Source organism: Euphorbia lathyris, chromosome 8 (assembly GCF_963576675.1).
Source record: "Euphorbia lathyris chromosome 8, ddEupLath1.1, whole genome shotgun sequence".
NCBI classification, from domain to species: domain Eukaryota; kingdom Viridiplantae; phylum Streptophyta; class Magnoliopsida; order Malpighiales; family Euphorbiaceae; genus Euphorbia; species Euphorbia lathyris.
This window is the reverse complement of record NC_088917.1, coordinates 45,207,934-45,229,157: the sequence shown is the minus strand read 5'-3', so window position 1 is coordinate 45,229,157 and position 21,224 is coordinate 45,207,934. Positions and strand designations below refer to the sequence as shown.

General features: G+C 33.9%; 1 protein-coding gene and 1 long non-coding RNA gene across 9 annotated transcripts; both read right to left on the bottom strand.

Moving 5' to 3' along the window:
* Positions 1-264: 264 nt before the first annotated feature.
* On the bottom strand, positions 265-4,842 carry LOC136202773 (serine/threonine-protein kinase AFC3). Of its 5 annotated transcripts, none has more exons than XM_065993638.1 (12): positions 4,408-4,842; positions 4,113-4,236; positions 3,911-3,937; positions 3,666-3,822; positions 2,626-2,674; positions 2,219-2,333; positions 1,981-2,072; positions 1,744-1,891; positions 1,060-1,124; positions 883-980; positions 676-781; positions 265-609 (listed from the first exon to the last, which is right to left on the bottom strand). In XM_065993638.1, exons 1-12 carry the CDS (start codon positions 4,492-4,494, stop codon positions 487-489), a joined length of 1,191 nt encoding a protein of 396 aa, XP_065849710.1. In that variant the 5' UTR covers positions 4,495-4,842; the 3' UTR covers positions 265-486. The 5 variants fall into 5 exon arrangements, with proteins under 5 accessions (XP_065849710.1, XP_065849712.1, XP_065849711.1 ...); XM_065993640.1 differs by having other exon boundaries at positions 265-555; XM_065993639.1 differs by lacking the exon at positions 3,911-3,937.
* A 2,532-nt stretch (positions 4,843-7,374) lies between these two features.
* LOC136202019 (uncharacterized) lies at positions 7,375-10,784 on the bottom strand. 4 transcript variants are annotated; one of them, XR_010674258.1, is made up of 3 exons: positions 9,977-10,784; positions 8,720-9,024; positions 7,375-7,658 (listed from the first exon to the last, which is right to left on the bottom strand). It is a non-coding gene; the product is annotated as an uncharacterized lncRNA (long non-coding RNA). The 4 variants fall into 4 exon arrangements; XR_010674257.1 differs by lacking the exon at positions 7,375-7,658 and having other exon boundaries at positions 8,553-9,024; positions 9,977-10,129; positions 10,214-10,784; XR_010674259.1 differs by lacking the exon at positions 7,375-7,658 and having other exon boundaries at positions 8,553-9,024; positions 9,977-10,421; positions 10,509-10,784.
* Positions 10,785-21,224: the final 10,440 nt, after the last annotated feature.

Below are 21,224 nucleotides of genomic sequence, written 5' to 3'. Positions count from 1 at the left end.
TAGAGAACCAAGATCACAAAAAATATTCCAAAACTCTTGTCTTCCAGATCTGTTTGGATTACTATAGTAACCAGTAAATTTCCAAGACTACATAGACCCAAGAAAAATATTAGCATCAACATAACATTTACTAGAATTTAATATTTGGACCACCCCATTACAACAGACGCAGGCCCAGGCCACCGCTTCTACCTATGCAATCCACACTTAAACAACCAACAAAGCCCAACTTCTTTTTTAAATATCCCAAATTCTTACTTACTCTTCCAAAAAGAACCTGATATCAACAGATACAATTCTATAATTAATTAAATGATTAAACAAAATTTTGATATGAGGAGAAATTATATTAGCAGATAGCCTAATTAATTCTAGAAACGGAGAGAGTAATTGCCAATTCACGTATCCTATATAAATACATACATGTAATCTACAAAACCTAGCATCCAAAGGATACGCCTCCGAGGTAAACAAGTGTTATTATCATTAAGTTGGATTCTTGAAAAAGGTATGATCAAGAGCTTCATGTGCAGTCAGACGTTCAGACGGCTCGTACTTCAACAAACCATGTAAAAGATCTATTAGCCCTATGGGTTGAGATACCATATTCTGCAACAGTATATGATCAGTCAAATTCAAATTTCAAAATGATTATATGCTTTTACAAACACAAACCTTAAGACGATCAAGCTTTTTCACTGCCCTGATGCTCTCCCTACTAACTGCTCCTTCTGGCCAATTCACTCTTGTTCCTCTTCTGAAATACTTTTCAGCCCCTCGCCTGTGCATTAAACCAAACAGCAAAACATAAAATTCTGCTTCCAAATTCTTTACCAGTTAAACAAAACATCTTGTGAGCAAGTTGTTTTCTCATAAACTTACTTTGCTTTTCTAATCATGTGCTCCGGTAGAGGACCCAAGACCCTCTCCATCATTGCCAAATGTTCCAAGTTTTCATGTGTCTGGAACAATGCTTCACCCTGATTACACAAGTTCCCACAGTTTAGACTTCAATAACAATTATGAACCGGGTTCAATATTAGGGAAAGTAGGACTAACCGAGCATAACTCTACAAGAATACAACCAACACTCCACAAGTCACATGGATAACTCCAGCCTAGACCTGCAACATAAGAATACAGCCCTGTTGATTAAATATGACACAGATATAGACTGATGAATTTGCTGGCACTTGACCTTCGGAAATCTTAAAACGTGAATAACAATGGCATTGCTTGTTGAAGTGAAAAACAATTTCAAGACTTTGAATTTGAATAGCTTTACTAGAATAAAATATCAAAGATATGAACTCATAATGCTGACTATCTCAACAGGAAATCACACCATCAGTTCCTTCAAAATATTTCTATCAACTATGACCTCAAATCACATGACTCGTTCAGGAGGTGACATTCATCAAGTGAATTGATTAATTTCTATCCCCATAAGCAAAAGGGAAAACCTCAAAAGGTAAATGTAAAATAAAATAAAATAAATTATATGTATAGAAAAATCTTTAAAATGCGTTAAATATAATCAAGTAGGTACGATACCCCACAAGTATTATCATTAAATTGTCTTAGGAGTCGGTGAAGAAGCATAAGTTGGCCGATACACGAGAAAGTGTGAGCCTCTGGAAAATGTTCCACAAAGTTATCTTTTCAAGTACATGGCTTGAAGAACATTTGTTCGACTTGCATGAGAAGGCAACATGCATAAAAGCAAATGCAGTAACTAGTTACCTAGAATAACCTCAGGGGCTCTGTAATGTCTTGTGGACACAATGGAGCTATGATTCTGATTATCAAATGTAGTACTACCAAAATCAATCAGCTTAATGGCACTTGACTTTGGCAAGCACCTGAAATGTGTTTCATCTGAAGGATTCCTCTGTACCATTTCAAGCATTTTTTAACATTATAACCAACTCTACACCCAAATCTATAATGACATTATTTTCCAATTAAAAGCCCAAATACCTTGCAACCTGGAACCTTTATATGGTCAGACGACACAAGAAGTATATTTTCTGGCTTCAGGTCAGTATGTATTAGGCGTAAATCATGCATATCTGCCATATATGATCAATCATAGAAAAGAAAATGTTACAATAGATGCAATTGTGTCCCCAATAAAAAATACAACACCAGTAAAAGGATGTTTGATCAGAACAGATGAGGAAAGTGAAAAACTAAAAGGCAAGAATAATCCACACACATGCTACAGATTCCAAAAGCTGTCGTCCAAATTCCCGAACAAGATCCACAGGGAATGGGCAGTATTTATTTCTCTTTAGAAAATCAAATAAACTTGGTCCAAGCTTCTCAAATACCTGGTAACATCATCGAATGATCAAAGGAAGGTTTGTCTTTAGTTTCCAGTTTAATCAATAAGCCAATATGGATGATTACATTTAAACCACCATACTTCAATAAAACAACTATAGTCATCACACAATCTTAGAACAAGACAACAAACAAGAGGCAGAGAGAGGAAACCCAAATTTGGGCATAGTAATGACATATCATTAATAACAGATAAAACACATAAACGGCAGATAGACAAGAAAGCTGTCAAAGTAAAAATGAAGGACAAGCAATTGCAGGCTACATTGGAATACTTACTATGCAAATATGATTCCGGTAATCGAACCAATTTCTAATCTGCACGCAGCTGCATCAAGGAAACAAAACAAAATGTAGGAATATGAGACCTAGTTGCACCGAAAAATGAAGATACCATAGTTATTAAAGGCACATGGCGCACTAAAGCGCTAGGGGTCCTGGAGCCTTGGCGCATGGCGCACGGCGATGGGGCGCGCCATAGCAAGACAAGGCGCACTTACAAAAACAAAAATTATAAAACTATAAAACTAACATAAAATTGCAACGAATACTAAATCATGACTATTAAACATAAATAAGTTTTAAAATGCAAAATAAACCCCATGTTAGAAAGCTAAAGTTGAATACTAAATCCTAAGTTCTACTCCTCATCAAAACTCTCCAAATTAATCACTCATGTTGAATTTGAATTCCCTTGACTGCTTTGTTTCTATTTGAATTCGCTTTCTGTGTTTTGTTCTACTAAACATCTTCCTTTTATAATAAGATTTTCTCATTGACTCTTCTAATTAATTCAAATGTATAATCTCTCTCTTCCTTTTTAATATTTGTATTTTTTTCTCATTTTGGACCCTTCAGAAGGGCGAGCCTTGGCGCAACGGTAAAACGTTGTTGCCGTGTGACCTGAGGTCACGGGTTCGAGTCTTAGGAGCGGCCTCTTGCCAATTAAATTGGCAAGGGAAGGCTTGCCCCCAATACACCCTTGTGGTGGGACCCCTCCCCGGACCCTCGCTCAGCGGGGACGCGTAATGCGACCGGGCCGCCCTTTTTTTTTTTTTTTGGACCCTTCAGAACACTTGTTCCATATATGTAACTGTCACAAAAACAATAAAACTGTCCCTAACTCACCAAGGTGCGCCTTTGGAAACTGCCCCTTGGCGCAAAATGGCGCACCAGTCGCACGCCATGGTGGTTGCGCCACGCCATGGGGATGTCATGGCGCTAAGGCCTGCGCCTGGTGCGCCATAGGCGTGCCTTTAATAACTATGGAAGATACAAACATGTAACTTTTCTGCCAGCTGAAACCCAGAAATATGTACCGTGAGGCACTGTCTTTGTCATTCTTAGAAAGGTGTTGAAGTATATCAACTTCAATCATTGCTGCATCACGATACTTTCGTATGCTACGAACTACCTTGACTGCTACATATTCCCGTGTTTGACGATCCCAACATTCCAAAACTCGGCCAAAAGTGCCTACAACACTAGTAATTTGCTGAATGGCACAAACAGAATCACAAAAAAATTTAGATCTGGTAGATATCATTAGCATTTGGCTGCTAACCTTCCCCCATTTTGCTGAGTATTTTATCTGTGAGAAGGTGTTTGATAAAAAAAAAAATTAAGGAATTTCTTCATCAGAAACAGAAGGCAATGAATCAAATGCACAAAGTAACTAATTGTGTAAATGCTCAAAGTTCACAATCTACATTCAACGCCTGTCAAGATGCATAAGCTGAAAAACTAAATTTTAAATATAAACTTACAACGTGGAGTAAGATTCTCGCCGAGATTAAACACATAATGCCCCTCACGATCGTCGTCCCTTCTAGGCGGTGAAGTATGCCTTGAGGCCCCTTCGTTTCCAATAACCACCAAAGCCCTTTGTGCCTATAAAAAAGCCATCAAACAAAACCATATAGCTTAAGCATCGATCTTATTCGTAACCGTTAAAGTGGCAAGACCCAAAACATTCTGCAAGCTCGCGGAGATTCGGAATTCTCTTTAGATTAAACCTAACCCTAACCCTAGCAAGAATTGATGACTTGAAAACGAACCGACCTCTGGTTCAGATGGGCCTACGTCCCAGGCAAGCCGAGGCCGTTTCCTTACGCGCTCCTTCACTTTCAAAACTTCCGCAGCTACCATGCTCAATTAAGCGATCGAACCTTCTCTGAGATTTAAAATGCAAAATCTCTGTATATCTATCTGCAACACAAAATTCCAAGAGAACTTGAACAAATTAAGGGTCCTCAATGAAGGATGGAGATCTAGTTTTTCAAGAATTGAATAACGTCGAGAAACCAGAAATGAGAGATGAGGGGAAGACAGTGGGCTCGTTTTTAGGGTAAACTATCGTGTTCCGGAAATTTTTTGATTGTCTGTTTCGCAGTTCAGGTCGTGTTGGCCTGTTTTCTGAACACGATTTTCATATTCGGAGATGTAAAAAAAAAACAAATCCGGATCGTCTCCGGTTCAAGTGTAACAGCCTTTAACTTTAGGGAATAATGTGCAAAAACATGCTCTTGTAAGTGAGGGTAGTTGATCTTATTTGTTTTGAGGTGTAATTGAATGTAATAGCAAGTGAGGGTAGGTGAGGTGAAATTTGACTGATTTTCTTTACACCCCAAATTGGAGGGTAGGGAGGTGACAAATTTTTCTTTTCCAAAATTACCCTCCATATTTTATTTTAAAACAAGACATTGTTTGGATATAAAAGTAATTTTGCCTATAACTTACCTCACCATACTTTACCTTACCATCAAACCAAACACAATTACATTATTAAACCATCACTTACCTTACCTTCTATCCAAACACAATAAATTATTTCATTCACTTCACTTACCTTACCCTACCTTACTTTACTTTAAAATACCTCCATCCAAACTAGGTTTAGATCTCTATTGCGGTTAAACCTCGATAAATGGATGTTCGATAAAGTAATAACCTCATTTATATAGTAAATTCTTTTGGTTTCAATTTGGGTCAATGGACTAAAGTAATAATTAAATGCATTAAGTAATAAAAATATTTAAATCCTTAAGGGCCCAATGAAAATATAAATTAATAATTATTGAATTAAATAGACCAAAACCTTTCAATGATGAGAAACCATTGGAGGAGAAAAGAATGTGTACTTGGAATATATCTTCTGTCTTTTATAGCTAAATACTAGGGGGGGCGTTTGGTTCGCATAAGGGTAATGAATGGAATCAACAAAAGAAAACAAGGAAAAAAGAATGGAATAACCATGAATTTCCTTCTCTGTTTGTTTCAGTTCCACAAAGGGAATGGTATACCTATAATTCTATTTGTGGTTGTTTCGTTTAAATAAGGTGATAAACTATACTTATATTTTTAACAATAATTTCTATACAATAATATGTCTATATTAATCACATGTAAATATAAGAATGAAAATCAATTTATTCAACTATTAAAATCAAAAGACGATGAAACTGAAGAAACAGAAATAAAATAAATCAAAGAAAATGCATAAATATTTTATTTTAAAATAATTAAAAATAAATACCAAAACCGAATAATATGATAAAAAATAATATTTGTCAAAATTATTTTTCAGGATAAAAAATAAAAACAAATAAGTATATATAAGGATCAAAGGTGAGATTAGTCTAGGAATAAAAAAAATAAATAAATATAAAGATCAAAATAAAAATAAAAATAAAAAAGTAAAAATTAGTCAAAAAAAATTTAAGAATAAATAAATAAATAATATATAAATATAAGGATCGAAAGTGAAATTAATCCAAGGATTAAAAAAGTAACAATAAATAAATATATGGACCAAAATAAAATTAAAAACAAAATAGAAAATGAAATTTTATAAGGAGAGTAGATGTTTAAATTAGTGGAAAAGAGGGGAAAGAGAATGGAAAACCTTAGGGGGTTGGCGGGAATGAGATTGGAGGAGTTAGAGGTAAATCCAAAACTAAAAGAAGGTAAAGGGAATGATTAAATTGACAAAATAAACACCAACAAAAGGAATGGAACCTCCTCATTCCTTTACCCTTTCCTGAAACTCCCAAAACAAACGGTCCCTAAACCTTTTCATTTGTTATGTACATGAACTTAGTTTTAAATGTATTAAGTTTCACCAAAAAAAATTAAACGTCTCTAGATTCAAGTAATATTTTAATTGATGTCTTTTGATTTTTCTTACCACATACAATATATGCATTTTATAATAAAAAAATATTTATAAAATAATAAATATTGATTTATCGATAAATGAATAATTTATTCATTTATCGATAAATAAATAATCTCGCTAAATGAATATTTTTTCCGGTCCCAATGATATACATTTATCGAGGTTTTACTATACACGGTTTTGGTTTTTTATATATATTTTTAGAGAAAATAAAAACATGATTTTTTATATATTTTTTTAACAAACATGATACATTTAATTTTTCTTTTATTTTTTCTTTTATTATAACGTTTATTTAATATATCCAAACAATATTTGTATAGTAAAATTAAGTAATATACTTAAATATAAGAATTATTTAAAATTAAAATTAAAATAATATGATCGAATGGAATAAAACAAAAGAAAAAGGGATTCCAGTCCGAATAGTCTAAAGGATAGAATCAGACCTGATATAGAAATATGCATATTATTTAAATTTTCTTTAAGTGATTTTAAATTTTTGTTAGATTATATTTATAATTTGAATAAAATATATAGATAACTTTATAGTTTAAAACTGATTTTATACTTTATAGCTTAAAATAAAATTGATATTATAAACCAAATATATTTATATTTTTTGTTTTTTAAAACATGTTCTTTCATATTAATAATTTCTCATTCGGAATTCACATATTCTTCTTAAGATTCTCTTTAATGGTAAATATTTCCTCTAATATATATCCTAACAGGGGATTCGTGCGATGGACAGTTTTTTTAAAACATATAAATATTAAAATTTTATTTGCATTGAATAAATAAAATCTAAAATAAAAAGATGAATTTTTTATTTTCTATTTCTATCTGATTCTACATATTGCTAGCAAAACCTGATACTTCTGTTATGTCAATCGATATCACAGACAAATTGCTAGCAGAACTCTATTCTTCTACTACGTCAGTACAGAACATTTGCAAATTACAATCATGGAATATACATGAAATTATGTAATAACACATTCATTCATGAGACATTCATAAGCATGTCTTCATTATACATTAATTGTTCAGTGTTCATGAGACATCCTCTTATTGTTATCATTTTGATTGAAAGTAGAGAATAATAAAGTAGAATCCCAGCCAGCTCCAAGCCCTAATGATGAACCAGTAATCGAGATCAACGGATCAGACGACAAAGCTATTAAAATCTCATTAATCAGTTGTTGTTGTTGTAAGCATGAGCTACAAGACTGCAGCCTAATTCAGATACTAAAGCATATTTTGCCAACATTTTAATAACATCAAATATTGCTAACAATGCTCCAAATATGATGCTTTAACAAAAAATATTTAGGATAAATTACACCATGGCCATTGAACTTTACTCGTTTAACATTGTGGCCACTGAATTTCAATTCTTAACGATATGGACACTTAACTTTACATTTTTTAACAATGTTGGCCACTCAAAGTGCAAATTCTACATTATTAAATAATGTTATCATATGAGACAATGAACCAGACATAATAAATATTTTGGACAAATCTACCATTATATTCATAATTATTATGAGAACTTTATGAACTAAGATAAACAAAGCCAAATGTTGCTCTTCAGTTTAACTGATCACAGGAATTTGCTCAATTGTTGCTAACATAGAAAATTACAAAATTGCAGTGACAAAAACTGATATTCGATTCAATTGAAAATTCTCTCATGACACTAAAAAAAAAAAGGGCGGCCCGGTCGCATACTTACGCGTCCCCGCTGAGCGAGGGTCCGGGGAGGGGTCCCACCACAAGGGTGTATTGGGGGCAAGCCTTCCCTTGCCAATTTAATTGGCAAGAGGCCGCTCCTAAGACTCGAACCCGTGACCTCAGGTCACACGGCAACAACGTTTTACCGTTGCGCCAAGGCTCGCCCTCTAATTCTCTCATGACACTATTGGGAGAAAAAAAATTCAGAATAAAAGTGAGGAAAATGGAAGCATACCTCTACATCTTTAGAGAAAAAAATAAAAAAAAGTAAATTAAAACACATCTCAAGTGATAATAAGATGAAAATTCAACTGAAAGTAGAATATAGTTTGATAAAGTAGTGTAACATTGATCAGATTCTGTCTAAATATAAAGGCAATCATACAAATCAAAACAACATGTCAAAAAAAGAATGGGATAAAAACATGTAAACATCACATAAACAGGTCCTCTCACCTCAAATTGCCGCAACCACTTTCTTTTTTCTTCAATCTTCTTCTTACTGCATGCAAGTTGTGCATTGCAATATTCATCAACTACTTTTTTGCTTCTATTTTATCATTTGTGCCTAAACTATGTATCAGATCATCAATTCCATCAGTAATCTATACTATAATATCTTAATCACCTTTATCCTAATAAACACAAACCTTATAGTATTTGATTGTCCATCCACTTGAATTTCCATTTAAACTTTCTTTCCATGCCTGGTACTCAAGTATGGTATAAAAAGCCAAAACTCTTTCATTGTTATGAATAACCTGAAGAAAGAGCACCAAAAATTAAACCATGTTTTTAATAGAAAATTTTCTAATTGTATGGACCAATTAACAAAGTACACCAACTGACCTTCACAATAGGAAAAAAATTAAACAATGATTTAAGAAAAGAACCATAATGGCACAAATATATGTGTACAAACTGTAAAACTCGGGCTAAAATAGGAAACAACATTATATCATTAATCTAAGGCTCAAATTCACCATTATGTTGTTTCAAGCTCCACAAATATCAGGATTGGTACTATAACTCTAAAATCAAACAAGCACAACCATATCCAGAGACGATGTCGCCACTGATTATGAAAAAGTGGCTAACTTATATTTCTTTTTAAAAAAAGAAAAAGTAGAAATAACATAGAGAGGATCTTAACAGATTAAACTCTCCCTGAATGGATAATAATCCTTTTCTGTTATTCCATCTATGTGCTAGTTGTTAGGAAGTAGTTTTGGGCTCATAATATTGGCAAAACTACATGGTTGCTTATAATTTTAAGGTGAAAGAAAAACCTACAGGGACACAATAAAAATGCTCTAATTTTCAAGCATAAATTCCTTTGCTTTTTCCTTCAGTTGATCTACTTCTAATTTAAGTGCCAAATTCTCAGAGGTTAATGGCTCAACTTTGAGCAAGTTCTTCCATCTCGGTCTTGATAGGAGAAACACATTGAATAATAGCAGACCATGAATTCACATCCAAGATAGAAGACACACGAACCAACATCAGTATCATTAAAGAAATTACCAAAAGCCTAATTTAACAACATATCATTAGAGAAATTACCCAAGCATAAAAATGAAAAAGCTGCATGACAAACGGTGAATCCATAAAACATAATTGTAAATCTCACAACCACCAATAACTGTAATCTAGAAAATACATAGCAAGTGACTCAAAACACTCAAATATATATAAGAAAATGACTCAACTCACCAGGGATATGAGAAACATCATCTCCTTGATTGAAAATCCAAGCAATGGCAAGTTGAGCAGGACTGCATCCATAGTGTCTGACTAAATTTTCAATTTGAGTATAGAATACCTTATTCTTTTCAACATTCTCTTCACTAAACCTGAATGATTGTGCTAAATCATATCATATATATAAAAGCACATGTTAGCACAAGTATAGTTTATGCGTAAGATTGATTCAATGGATAAGTTTCGTACCAGTGAACTCTCTCAATCTAAACTATGAGCCACTGCTTTGCCCCCAAAGAAACCTTACCCGATAGGGTTGTATGGAACTAGTCCAATGAGTTTTTAATAACATTATAAATATGAACACTTAAAAACAATTCAGCATTTTGAGGGATTTTAATCAGAGGGAAACATTCATGGGAGATGGTTTAAAAATTGAGAGAGATAAACCGCTCATCTGCAAAAATTGAAGTAGATAGAAATCGTAATTCAAAAAATAAGATGTAAAACAAAGTTATGTGCAGTTGAATAAATAAGCCTTTACCCAAATAGAAATCAAACTTCTGTAAACTAATTGGACAAAGAATCAGGTCAATTCACATTTGTCTCTGCAGTTCCTCTACGCCTAGACCAGAATATCGAACCATGGTGATACGAATTAAAATTATAGAGCGAGAAAGAAAATTGCTCAAAGAATTTGAGAACCCGGAGACAGAATAGATCGAGAAAGAAAAGTGAAAGTAAAAGAACCTGGAGACAGAATTTGAGAACCTATCCATAGTTTTAGAACAGTTAACACCCTGTTTATGCTGAAGCCAAAACAAACCATAAAAGGAGTGAAGTAATTGTAAAGAAGAATAAGAGTTAGGATAGTAAAAGAACGTGACACATCAGCAACAGAGAGTCTATAAATGTGACACATCCGCATTCTTTCTATTGATTTAGTATATAGTATAGATATTTAAAATTGTGTAATTTTATCTCTAATACAGTAAAACCTCTATATATGGGAATACTCTATATAAGAATAACCTATATTTTGTTATAAAAATACTCGGTCCCAATTTGGACCAGTTATAAATAGAAATAACCTCTCAAACGTTATTTGTTATATACTTTTCAAGTCCCATTTTTAGAAACTATACCTCTATATAGTAATAATTATATATATATATTAAGAATTCAAACTAAATTATAAAATATTAAAAATAACTATTGAAATTATCTATGCGTTGAAAACACAAGCTACAACTTAAAATTATAAATAGTTAGCATTCTCATTGATATTTAAAATTTTCCCATAAAACTCTGAAAACCTAAATTCTGAATATTTAATTTGTTCCACTAATATCTATTGTTATACATTATATATACATCATGCATGCTTATGATAAAAATTTAAAATTTTATGTGTTGAGAAATTTTATTATACCAAACTCTATTTAGTAATAACCTCCCAATTGTTATACAAATAGTCCGGTCCCAAGTGTATTCTTATATAGAGGTTTTACTATATTGGCAACTAAAAATAGTTTTATCACTAACATTGGCAAGTTGGGACAATTTTAGATATATTATAAAACACATATATTTTGTTCTTTATTCTGCATCAATTGCAAGTTGATTCTATAAAAAGATTATTTTTTGTGATTTAAAAAAAAATTAAAATTGATATTTTTTTAATTCGGTACAATATTTGAACTTTTTTGTCCAACTAGTACCAAATACAGTATTTTTTTAATTTTTCACTTTTAACCATATGTTTATGATCTGTTAGTAATGAATGGTAAAATAACGCACATGTGAAGTGTGTTGGCCTCTCGTGATGTTATATAGTTCTAAAGGGGTGAATTGAACTATTGGTTAATTTTAACCTTTTATAATTTTTTCACTTAGCGTTCAATGGCTAGCTCAGAGGCAACCTTTTATAATTTTAACCTATTGAATTAATCAGTCTACTGAACTTGATTCCGCTTCTGTTAAATGCGCTCAGAGGACAGCTTGTTTAGTAGAGCTTCTAACTATTCTTAAGATTAATAGTTTAATTGGCACATAATGCTCAGAGCTTGTGTGTGAGATAAATAAGTCAGAGTAAGCAATATAATCAGAAGTGATAAAGGACGAGTTAAGAAATATGTTACTCAACAGATTTATACTGGTTCAGCCTCTCGCATACGTCGAGTCCTCAAAATTCCTTCTTCTGAGCTTTAATCCGCTAAAGCACTCTTTAACGGGTAGAGCACAAACATTTTTACAATTTTGCTCTAGTTTTTCACTTGAAGATTTTATCTCTTTTTCGCGTGACAATCAGTTATGAAAATGAACTATTGGGTTGGCTTTTATAGTGGAGCACTTTGGAGAAGACTATTTGAAATTCAAATAAACGTTGGAGGGAAAAGTCTCTTCTGTCTTCTGATGTGCTTTTAACCATTGTGCCATTTTATCAATATGAGGAAAGTTATCATTGTTAAAATTAGTCTTCTGTCGATTGTTGAGCAGCGTGTCAATGATGGCTTTCTGATTTCTGGCGTTGCAGACTTCAGTCTAAATCTTTCCTTAAATGGGTGATAGAGAGAGACGTTTATACGATGGTCTCCCGTCTTCTATCGTTTTGCTTTTTTTGGAATGGTTGAGTTGACTTGTCTATCAACGAGCTTTTGGTTCCGAATCTAGCTTTTGTCTTTTGGGCTAGACTTAAGCTTCGGGCCTTTAATGCTTTTAGGCATTTTAAGTTGTCTTTGATTTTATGCTTTATTTAAAATCAACACTTAACAAACAGTTTAGCATAAAACAACTTAATTCAATTTTGAAATTAAATATTTTGGGAATTTGATTCCTTAATAGTTATTTTTGTCATGATAAAAAATGTTAGACAAACAATTACGTATGTCTTAAGAATGTTAGATGTGATTAACCAAAAAACAAAACAACATAGAAAAATATACAAATAATAAAACTTGAAATTAAAAGGAAAGAGTTAGACAAATCGGAGGCATGTATTAGCAGTTTCTTTAAGACAGATGTCGTCGCTATTGACGATCGTCTCCCAAGATACAACAGATTACGCAAGCGAACTCAAACCGTGTGTAGGCCTGTTATCACTGGAGTAGAAAAATAAAAACATTATGAACAGACAGAGAGCATAACTATTCACAGAATATTTTTATCAACAACTTTATCAGCAACTTGTGAATTAGACAATTCATTCTATATAAATAGAACTTGAATGGATATGTCTTTTCATGAACAAATGCCACTGTACACGGACAGACATGACTATTCAGGACAGACACGACTGTTCATGAAAGGAGGTGTTTGTTGGTATTGAAATTAATATTTAATTTTATTCAAAATTTTCCAACAATCCCCCACATGAATAGAATTGGAAACGAGACATTACGACATGGTGATAACTTTCTACATAAGATATCTGCATAGGATAGGTAGCTAATGTGCCTTCAACCTTCCATTGTGAAAGTATATTTACTTTACTGGATAACTAGTGGACGCGATGTCTTTGAACTATTCTGCCATTTGTGTAAACAATGATATACCCCACATAGATACCAACATAACACGGTATGGTTCTCATGGTTATGTTCATTATGGTCATGAACATTGCCTGGTTCTGCGAGAGTTTAAGAGAACTAGGCCCCACTAGTCTCCATCAAAGCGACCCCTCTTCACTTTAAAATAGGTTATTTATTTGCTCAGTATACTGATGCACAATGTATCATTAAAAGCATATAGCTTAACCTTTTTCCCATTTGTGTCACTGTTTACATCTAGGAATGTATGAGGGTTTAACCCCCACAATGAACGCACAAGGTTTATGCAATTAGGTTGTCCCTTTGAACCTAGATCTTGGGATCTCCAGTCAACTAGGTAGGGTTTTCCTTCACATAACGCCTCTTCTCTAATGGGGCTTTAGTCTCATTCCTTTCGATGATTTTTCAATTTGATCTCTGTTTAACCTCTAGGTTAGCGAATATGTTGTGTTATGCTTTGATTCTACAAAATCAATTAGAATGACACTCGTTGAGATCAATTGACTAATGGTGTTATCACACAGAAGCTTTTCTACCCAAGTTCATCATTTGGAAGCTTTTTATACCGCCTATTCACCAATTGATATGATATTTTTCTTCGATTCCATCATTGTGATGTACTTATTTAAGGCGATTTGATTTCTACATTTTAGTGACTTTCATAAATTAAATCTAACCAACTAATGTTCATCTACCAGTGTCTAACTCGGTTAGATAATATCACTGCTCAGATTTATCAATTTATGACATTTCAGATTTCTAATGTGAATTACGCGCGAGAATATCAAATATGGAATTTTCGCATATCACTATGTCATTTTCCCTTTCACATGACACAAGATACATAACAGACATTTGTTTTTGTGTCGTCTGAATGTTTTTCGTGACAGTATTTTAACTGTATGTCATCTGAAAGCGAAATAAAAAATGCGCTCGATTTTCAGATGACATTACGATTACAAAATCCTGTCATCCAAAGAAAACGCGCGTTTTCGTTAAATTTGATGCGCTCAACAGATGACACCTCTAATAAATGAATGTCATTGTATGCCGAAAACAAAAAAGCGGCAAATGAAATTTCACTTACGCGGCCATACCAAATTTTAGGCGCTCTATTGTTTGACTGAAATTTCAGCTGATATATAAACCCTCTCTCTAATCCCAAACCCCAGTTTAGGTTACGTAAGAGCTCCATCCCTCTCATCCCTCTCTATCTCCATGGCTAATTTGAACATGCAATCACTGGGTGAGCTCGAAACACGGTACTGGTAAGTATCTATTGATTTTCATTGTTCTTTACTCTCTCTTTTCCTCATCCGATTTACTTTTGTGTATGTCGATTTCAGCAACTGGAATAAGGATCTATTGATTTTCAGAGCTATGATTTAAAGGGTTAGATCTCTCGCTTATATACTGATTTTATTATATTCATTATTAGATTCACTGCTGAAAAGCTTGGGTCTTTATCTTTTTTAACCTAGGGCAATACAGTGCTGGTTGCTGAAGATGTTCTGATTTCTTTTTATTTGAACATAATATTTGCAGGGATAGTAAGAATGCTACATGCGAAGGCTGACTGAAGAGATTGTCAATCAGTTCTTGTGTTTAGCATATGGGAAGATTTCTTTAACTTATTGAGTATATATTGTTGTTATGTTGGTTTGAACTGATTGGTTGCATGTATGATGTTGTTGTGGGTGGTGCTGCTGAGATAGGTTTGCAATATATCTTCCACTTGGATTGTTATCTGAATGAGTATGTGTATGTATATGAACATAAAACTCATTGATTTAGGAAACTAGCCTGATTTTGAGTATATATATATATTGTTATATGGGTTTGAACTGAACGATTACATATATGTATGATGTTGTGGGTGATGATGAAATGATTGGTATGAACTAATTGGTTAGATATAACTGTTTAGGAAGCTAGGACTCATAGAGTTTATGTATGAATGATCATTACGCATGTGGCTGATTACGCATACTCTAAAGCTTTGAATGTTCTTTATGATTGGCAATACTCTTATGCTATGAATGTTCATATGGTCAACCTAAATCTCCATTACTATGTATCATGTCACTTGGCTTGTTATGCTTATGGAAAAGTATTTAACATGGTGATGAAGTTGTATGATTCTAACAACACAAGTTTATGACTAAGCTTATGGTGACAGTATCATACACTTCATCACCATGCTAACTTCATCATGAACTGTACAATCCAAGTGGCAGGTACATAGCGGTGGCTTTAGGCAGGTACATAGTGATTCTAACAACACAAGTTTACGACTAAGCTTGTTATAGCATGTTAGACATGCTCTTAAAGCTGAAAATGTTATGAATAAGTAAGGAATAGACATGCACGAGTAAGTTGTCTACTTGATATTCTGTTTAGGAAGGTAGCTGATCATGCATACTCTTAAAGCTGAAAATGATGAACTTGCCTGATTCCTTTCTATTCTAACATGAGTTATGCTGATGATATAGGTTTATAATATGTCTTCCATTTGGCTTGTTATCTGATTGAAACCATTCAGAATGGTGATGGGTTTTCGATGCTATCAGCATAAGTTATGAACTTGTGGCTAGAGCATCGCAGACTTCATCACCGTGGTCACTTTTCAGCGAGTACAATCCAAGCGGCAAGTATATTGTAAAGGGTTATTTATGTGCATTGCTATTAATGTGTTGGCGTGCCCTAGTTCATAAGCATTAGTTCTTATAAAATGTATTTGTGTCACATTAATAAAGGCATTAATCTAGTTCATTTATATCTTGTGCTATAATATGAATAGAGAATCCATTGATTGATAATCATAAAACCGTATCCCAAGTCTATTCTATCATGGGAATGTTTAGGACCACAGACTTGTATATTCGACGACTATATGGTAGTAACTGATACTAGTCATAGCACTTGATAAGTCAGTTGTGAATATGGGTACATGTTGTATACATGTGACTGGATCGATCCGCTCGAGAAAACTACATGGTGGTTATTTCATTAGTTTTCTTAAGTAGAACTCTAACTGTCTTCAGACCAGATTTCATTATAATATCAATGTGGGATCCGGTTCACTTTGACATACGCCTAACAGGTCTGTAACAGGGTGCTAAATACGGGTATGACTGGGTGAACAGGTGAACACATTGGCATTGATAGTGAAGTGATGGAATTACCACTCACATAATAGTGAGATGATATCATAGGCCACTTGATAAGTGAGATTGATAAGTGTGTGGCCACACCCTGATAAGTAGTTTACTTATCGGATTCATTAATCTACTTAAGATCAAGAAATATCATAAACAACAGAGAGGATGACAGCCGCCATGCCTTTAGTTTATAATATCGATATCAAATGGTAAAAGAAGTTAAGAGATAACTACAGGGTCTCTGCATCTTTAGACTGCTGAAATAGCTGTATTGGTTAGGGGCAGAAATGGTTTGCTAGAACCCACTTACTATCTGTGGGCCGTGAGCCCACTGCTAGCTAAGGACAGACCCATAGGATCGTGCACATTGAACATCTGAGTTAGAACTTATAGAACGGTACACTGGAGAGATGAGATTAATTAATTGGTTGACAGTAAAATGTCAAGGTAATTATTTGGTGGTTAATTAATTGATTAATTGATACTTTGTATCAATGTAATTGATTAATAGATTTAGGCGTTGAGTATTTAATTGGTTAATTAGTTTACGGGATGTAATTAATTAATTTGTAAATTAATGAAATTGCATTCGTGAATAATTAATCAAACTAATACGTCAATTTATTAATAAGTGTTGTTTATTTAATTGGGGTAATTAAATTTAATCTGATTATAACTAATTGCATAGAATAAATACTATTGGTATTTATTTAAGTGATTATGTTAGAATTAGATTAGTTTTGTAATTAACCAATTAACCCTAAACCAATTAGGTTTAGGAATAACTACACTATATATAATAAAAGCCTAAAACCTAAAACTATCTAACCTAATATACACTATTCATTCGGCCAACTAATTGCTAATTGCTTTGAAGAAGCAATAACCAACAATTTCGGCCACCATACATTTAGCAAAGGATTTTCGCCAGAATCAATACAATTGAGATAGTGGGATTTTGGCAAAGTTCCTTTTCTCTCCCGTTCTTCTTCGTTCTTTGGCTAGCATTGGTTCTAGCTCAATAGCTGTTCGTGCACCTGACTACGGAGATCTTACTACATTGTGGATTCTTCACCCGTCTCTAGAAGAGACAGTCCGGGTATGTTTATATCCTTAAATGGATCAAAAGGTTTTATTCAATCAATGGTTAACGGACAAAGATCAAATTAAAGGGATTAGAAATAAATTTTAAACCGCAATTCCGCTGCGCTACAATTGATTAACTGGCAATAATCCCTAACATAATGTTCATTGGGCATGTAGCATGTTATGTGTCACTTGAATATACATATGTTTCATATCAATATAGGCATACTATTAATAGACATGCACGGATAAGTTGTATACTTGATATTCTGTTTAGGAAGGTAGTTGATCATGCATACTCTTAAAGCTGAAAATGATGAACTTGCCTGATTCCTTTCTATTTTAACATGAGTTGTGCTGATGAGACATATGTTTCATGTCAATTTAGCATGTTATGTGTTATGTGTCTATGTATGAAGCATGTTGGCTTGTTTTATGTTCTGTTTAGGAAGTAGAACTGATTCAGGAATAGACATATGTTTCATATCAATTTAGCATGTTATGTGTTACCTGAATATACATATGTTAGGAAGTAGAACTGATTCAATTTAATAGACATAAACGAATAAGTTGACTACTTGTTATAGCACTTTATGCATCACTTGAATATACATATATATGTCTACTTGAATAAGTTGTCTACTTTGTATTGCCTATAAAAAGGATAGCGTGCAAGGGGGGCATTATGATGTGAGGTGCGAATAGCATACAAAGGGGGGCGTGATGCGCGAATAGAAAGGAGATTTGGATGCTAAAGAAACACTGAAGCTGGATGGATGGAGTAGAATATTGGAGGGGCATGGAGCCAACATTGAAGATCAGATTGATTACCAAGTACATTTGTAATCAGTAATCATTTTGTTCTTCAAGAATGACTCTATGCCCATCCAGTAGTCCACACCATCCAGCTCAGTGTTTCTTTGGCATCCAAATCTCCTTTCTTCAAGAATGTGCAGATGGTAACCAAAGATATCTTGATGATGGGGAACCATTAGAGTTAAATGGCGTCGAATACTGGCGGGGCATGAAGCCAATATTGAAGATCAGATTGATTACCAAGTACATTTGTAATCAGTAATCATTCTGTTCTGCAAGATTGGCTCTATGCCCATCCAGTAGTCCACACCATCTAACTCAATGGTTGCCCAGCATCCAAATTTCCTTGCTATTCGCACATCACGCCTCCCCTTGTATGCTATTCGCACGTCACATCATAATGCCCCCCTTGCTTGCTATTTGCACATCATATATCCCCTACATGCTCTTCAGTCCATCTTTTGGCAGTTGCTACATAACCTGCCCTATTGCTGATGTATCACTCAGCAATTTGCTCTCGGTCAGGAAATGGCCCCTCAATGAAGGGCTCTACCAGCAGTCCATAAATATTCCATAGCAGCTAAAATGCATAGATAAATTAAATTAGACCCCAAACATGAGTAGATAAACTAGACCCCAAACATGAATAGATAAATTAGACCCCAAATGCATAGATTTATAGCATCATCTTACCGTGGCAATACTATGGGCATGGCGATCAAGTAGCTGGGGCATAGAAACATGCCCCAAGGGACCGATATTAGGATGATAAATTTTGGTCCTGAATATGACCTGCGAACAATAGTAATGTCATGAGTGTATTTACATATATATGAACTGATTTATGTGTGTTAACAAGTTTATGCATGTTCTTACAACTGGAGGTGTGGAGGGGAAATCGACAGGGAAGTCCATGTGGACTATGAATACACCTCCTTCATAAGGGGTGTTTGGAGGGCCCTTCATCATGGCAATCCATTACCGCCGGTCAGGACTATATATATTGACAAGCCACCTGGGTGCCTCATATCGGAGTAGGGCAATCTGAAACTCAACATTACGATAGAGGTTCCTTATAAGTCTATCCATGCTTGATATAACTAGAGTAAGTATAGTGTTAGGTTGCCCTGGGTGACTCTTGAGAATTGTTAAACGCTTCATATTTATAATGTGGGTGGGTAAGTGAAGGGTCTCAGAATGGAGAAAGGGTAAAACGAGATTAATTAGGTCTATCTGTATACGGTACGTAATTAATGAGCATCATCAATTGGTTTTGCAGATATCAAGACTTTGGGGATTCTAGGAAATGATGACTTAGATATGCTGTAGTTCAAGTTGGATTTGGCTTTCCAATCAACACCACCACGCCTCTTGAAAGATTGACTACATATTGACAGATTTGGAGGATGTACATTGCTTATTTTTTTTTACCTTACTACATTCAGAAATTTGTGTAGTTCAAATGTAAACAGATTATGAGCATTAGTCTCCAATAAAATTAAAATCATTGATATACAGAAATTCTTGTTCATTTGATTATTGTTCATTTCCAGATTCATTCGAAAAAGAAGACAAGGAGTGACATTTACGGTTAAAAAATATCATCTAAACAACAATAAAAAGACATTAAAATAAAAGAATCTGTCATCTAAAATAAATCTATTGACATGATTGATTAAGACCTATGCCATCTGATACAAGTTACTACGATAGAAATTATTATAAAAACTGTCACCACGAATACCAATATGCCAATTTCCCATATAGCTACTTGACATTTTTAATTATTAGTATGTCATGTGATGACATTAAAGGTGACGTTAATAAATAAAAGGCTTAATACATTATTTGCCTCCTGAACTTGTCCAAAAAGCTTGATTGGCCCCCTGAACTTTCAAACTGTCTTGATAGCCTCTCGAACTTGCATAAAATGTCCAGTTAGCCCCCTAAACTTGCACAAAATGTAATCAATTGATCACTCGATTGTAAAAAAGTAAGTTAAATGTGAAATATGTATTGTACGAGTCTTAAAAAAAGTAAAATAAATCGGGTCATACAGTTCTTAGATTAGAGAAGATAAGTTGTATAGTTCATCAAGCAATAACTTCATTTTTATTCTATTTTTGAATTATGTAATAACATTCTAAGATGCGTGTAATACATCTTCCGCATTTAACTTACTTTTTTACGACCGAGTGATCAATTGATTACATTTTACGCAAGTTCAGGGGGCTAACTAAACATTTTATGAAAGTTGAGGGGGCTATCAAGATACTTTGAAAGTTCAGGGGGCCAATCAAGCTTTTTGGACAAGTTCAGGGGGCAAATGATGTATTAAGCCTAAATAAAAAGATGCATCGTAACAATATTCATATGACAGTACGAAACTAGGCTGATGTCATGTATAGTATCTTCAAATGACAGAACCTAACCGTCGTCTGAAGGTGCAATAGACGGCAGCGAGCCCTGTGACAGATTTATATCTCGTGGGACAACGGTTTCTAACCGTCGTCTGAAGGGGGTTTTGGCGTAGTGTATCATCATCATCTCTAAAGAAAACATATTTTCTTTTATCACCAAGTCTTTAAAATTCATACCAATGAATTTTTCTAGACTTTCGTTGTGGCTTATACGTTGCCACTAGTACAA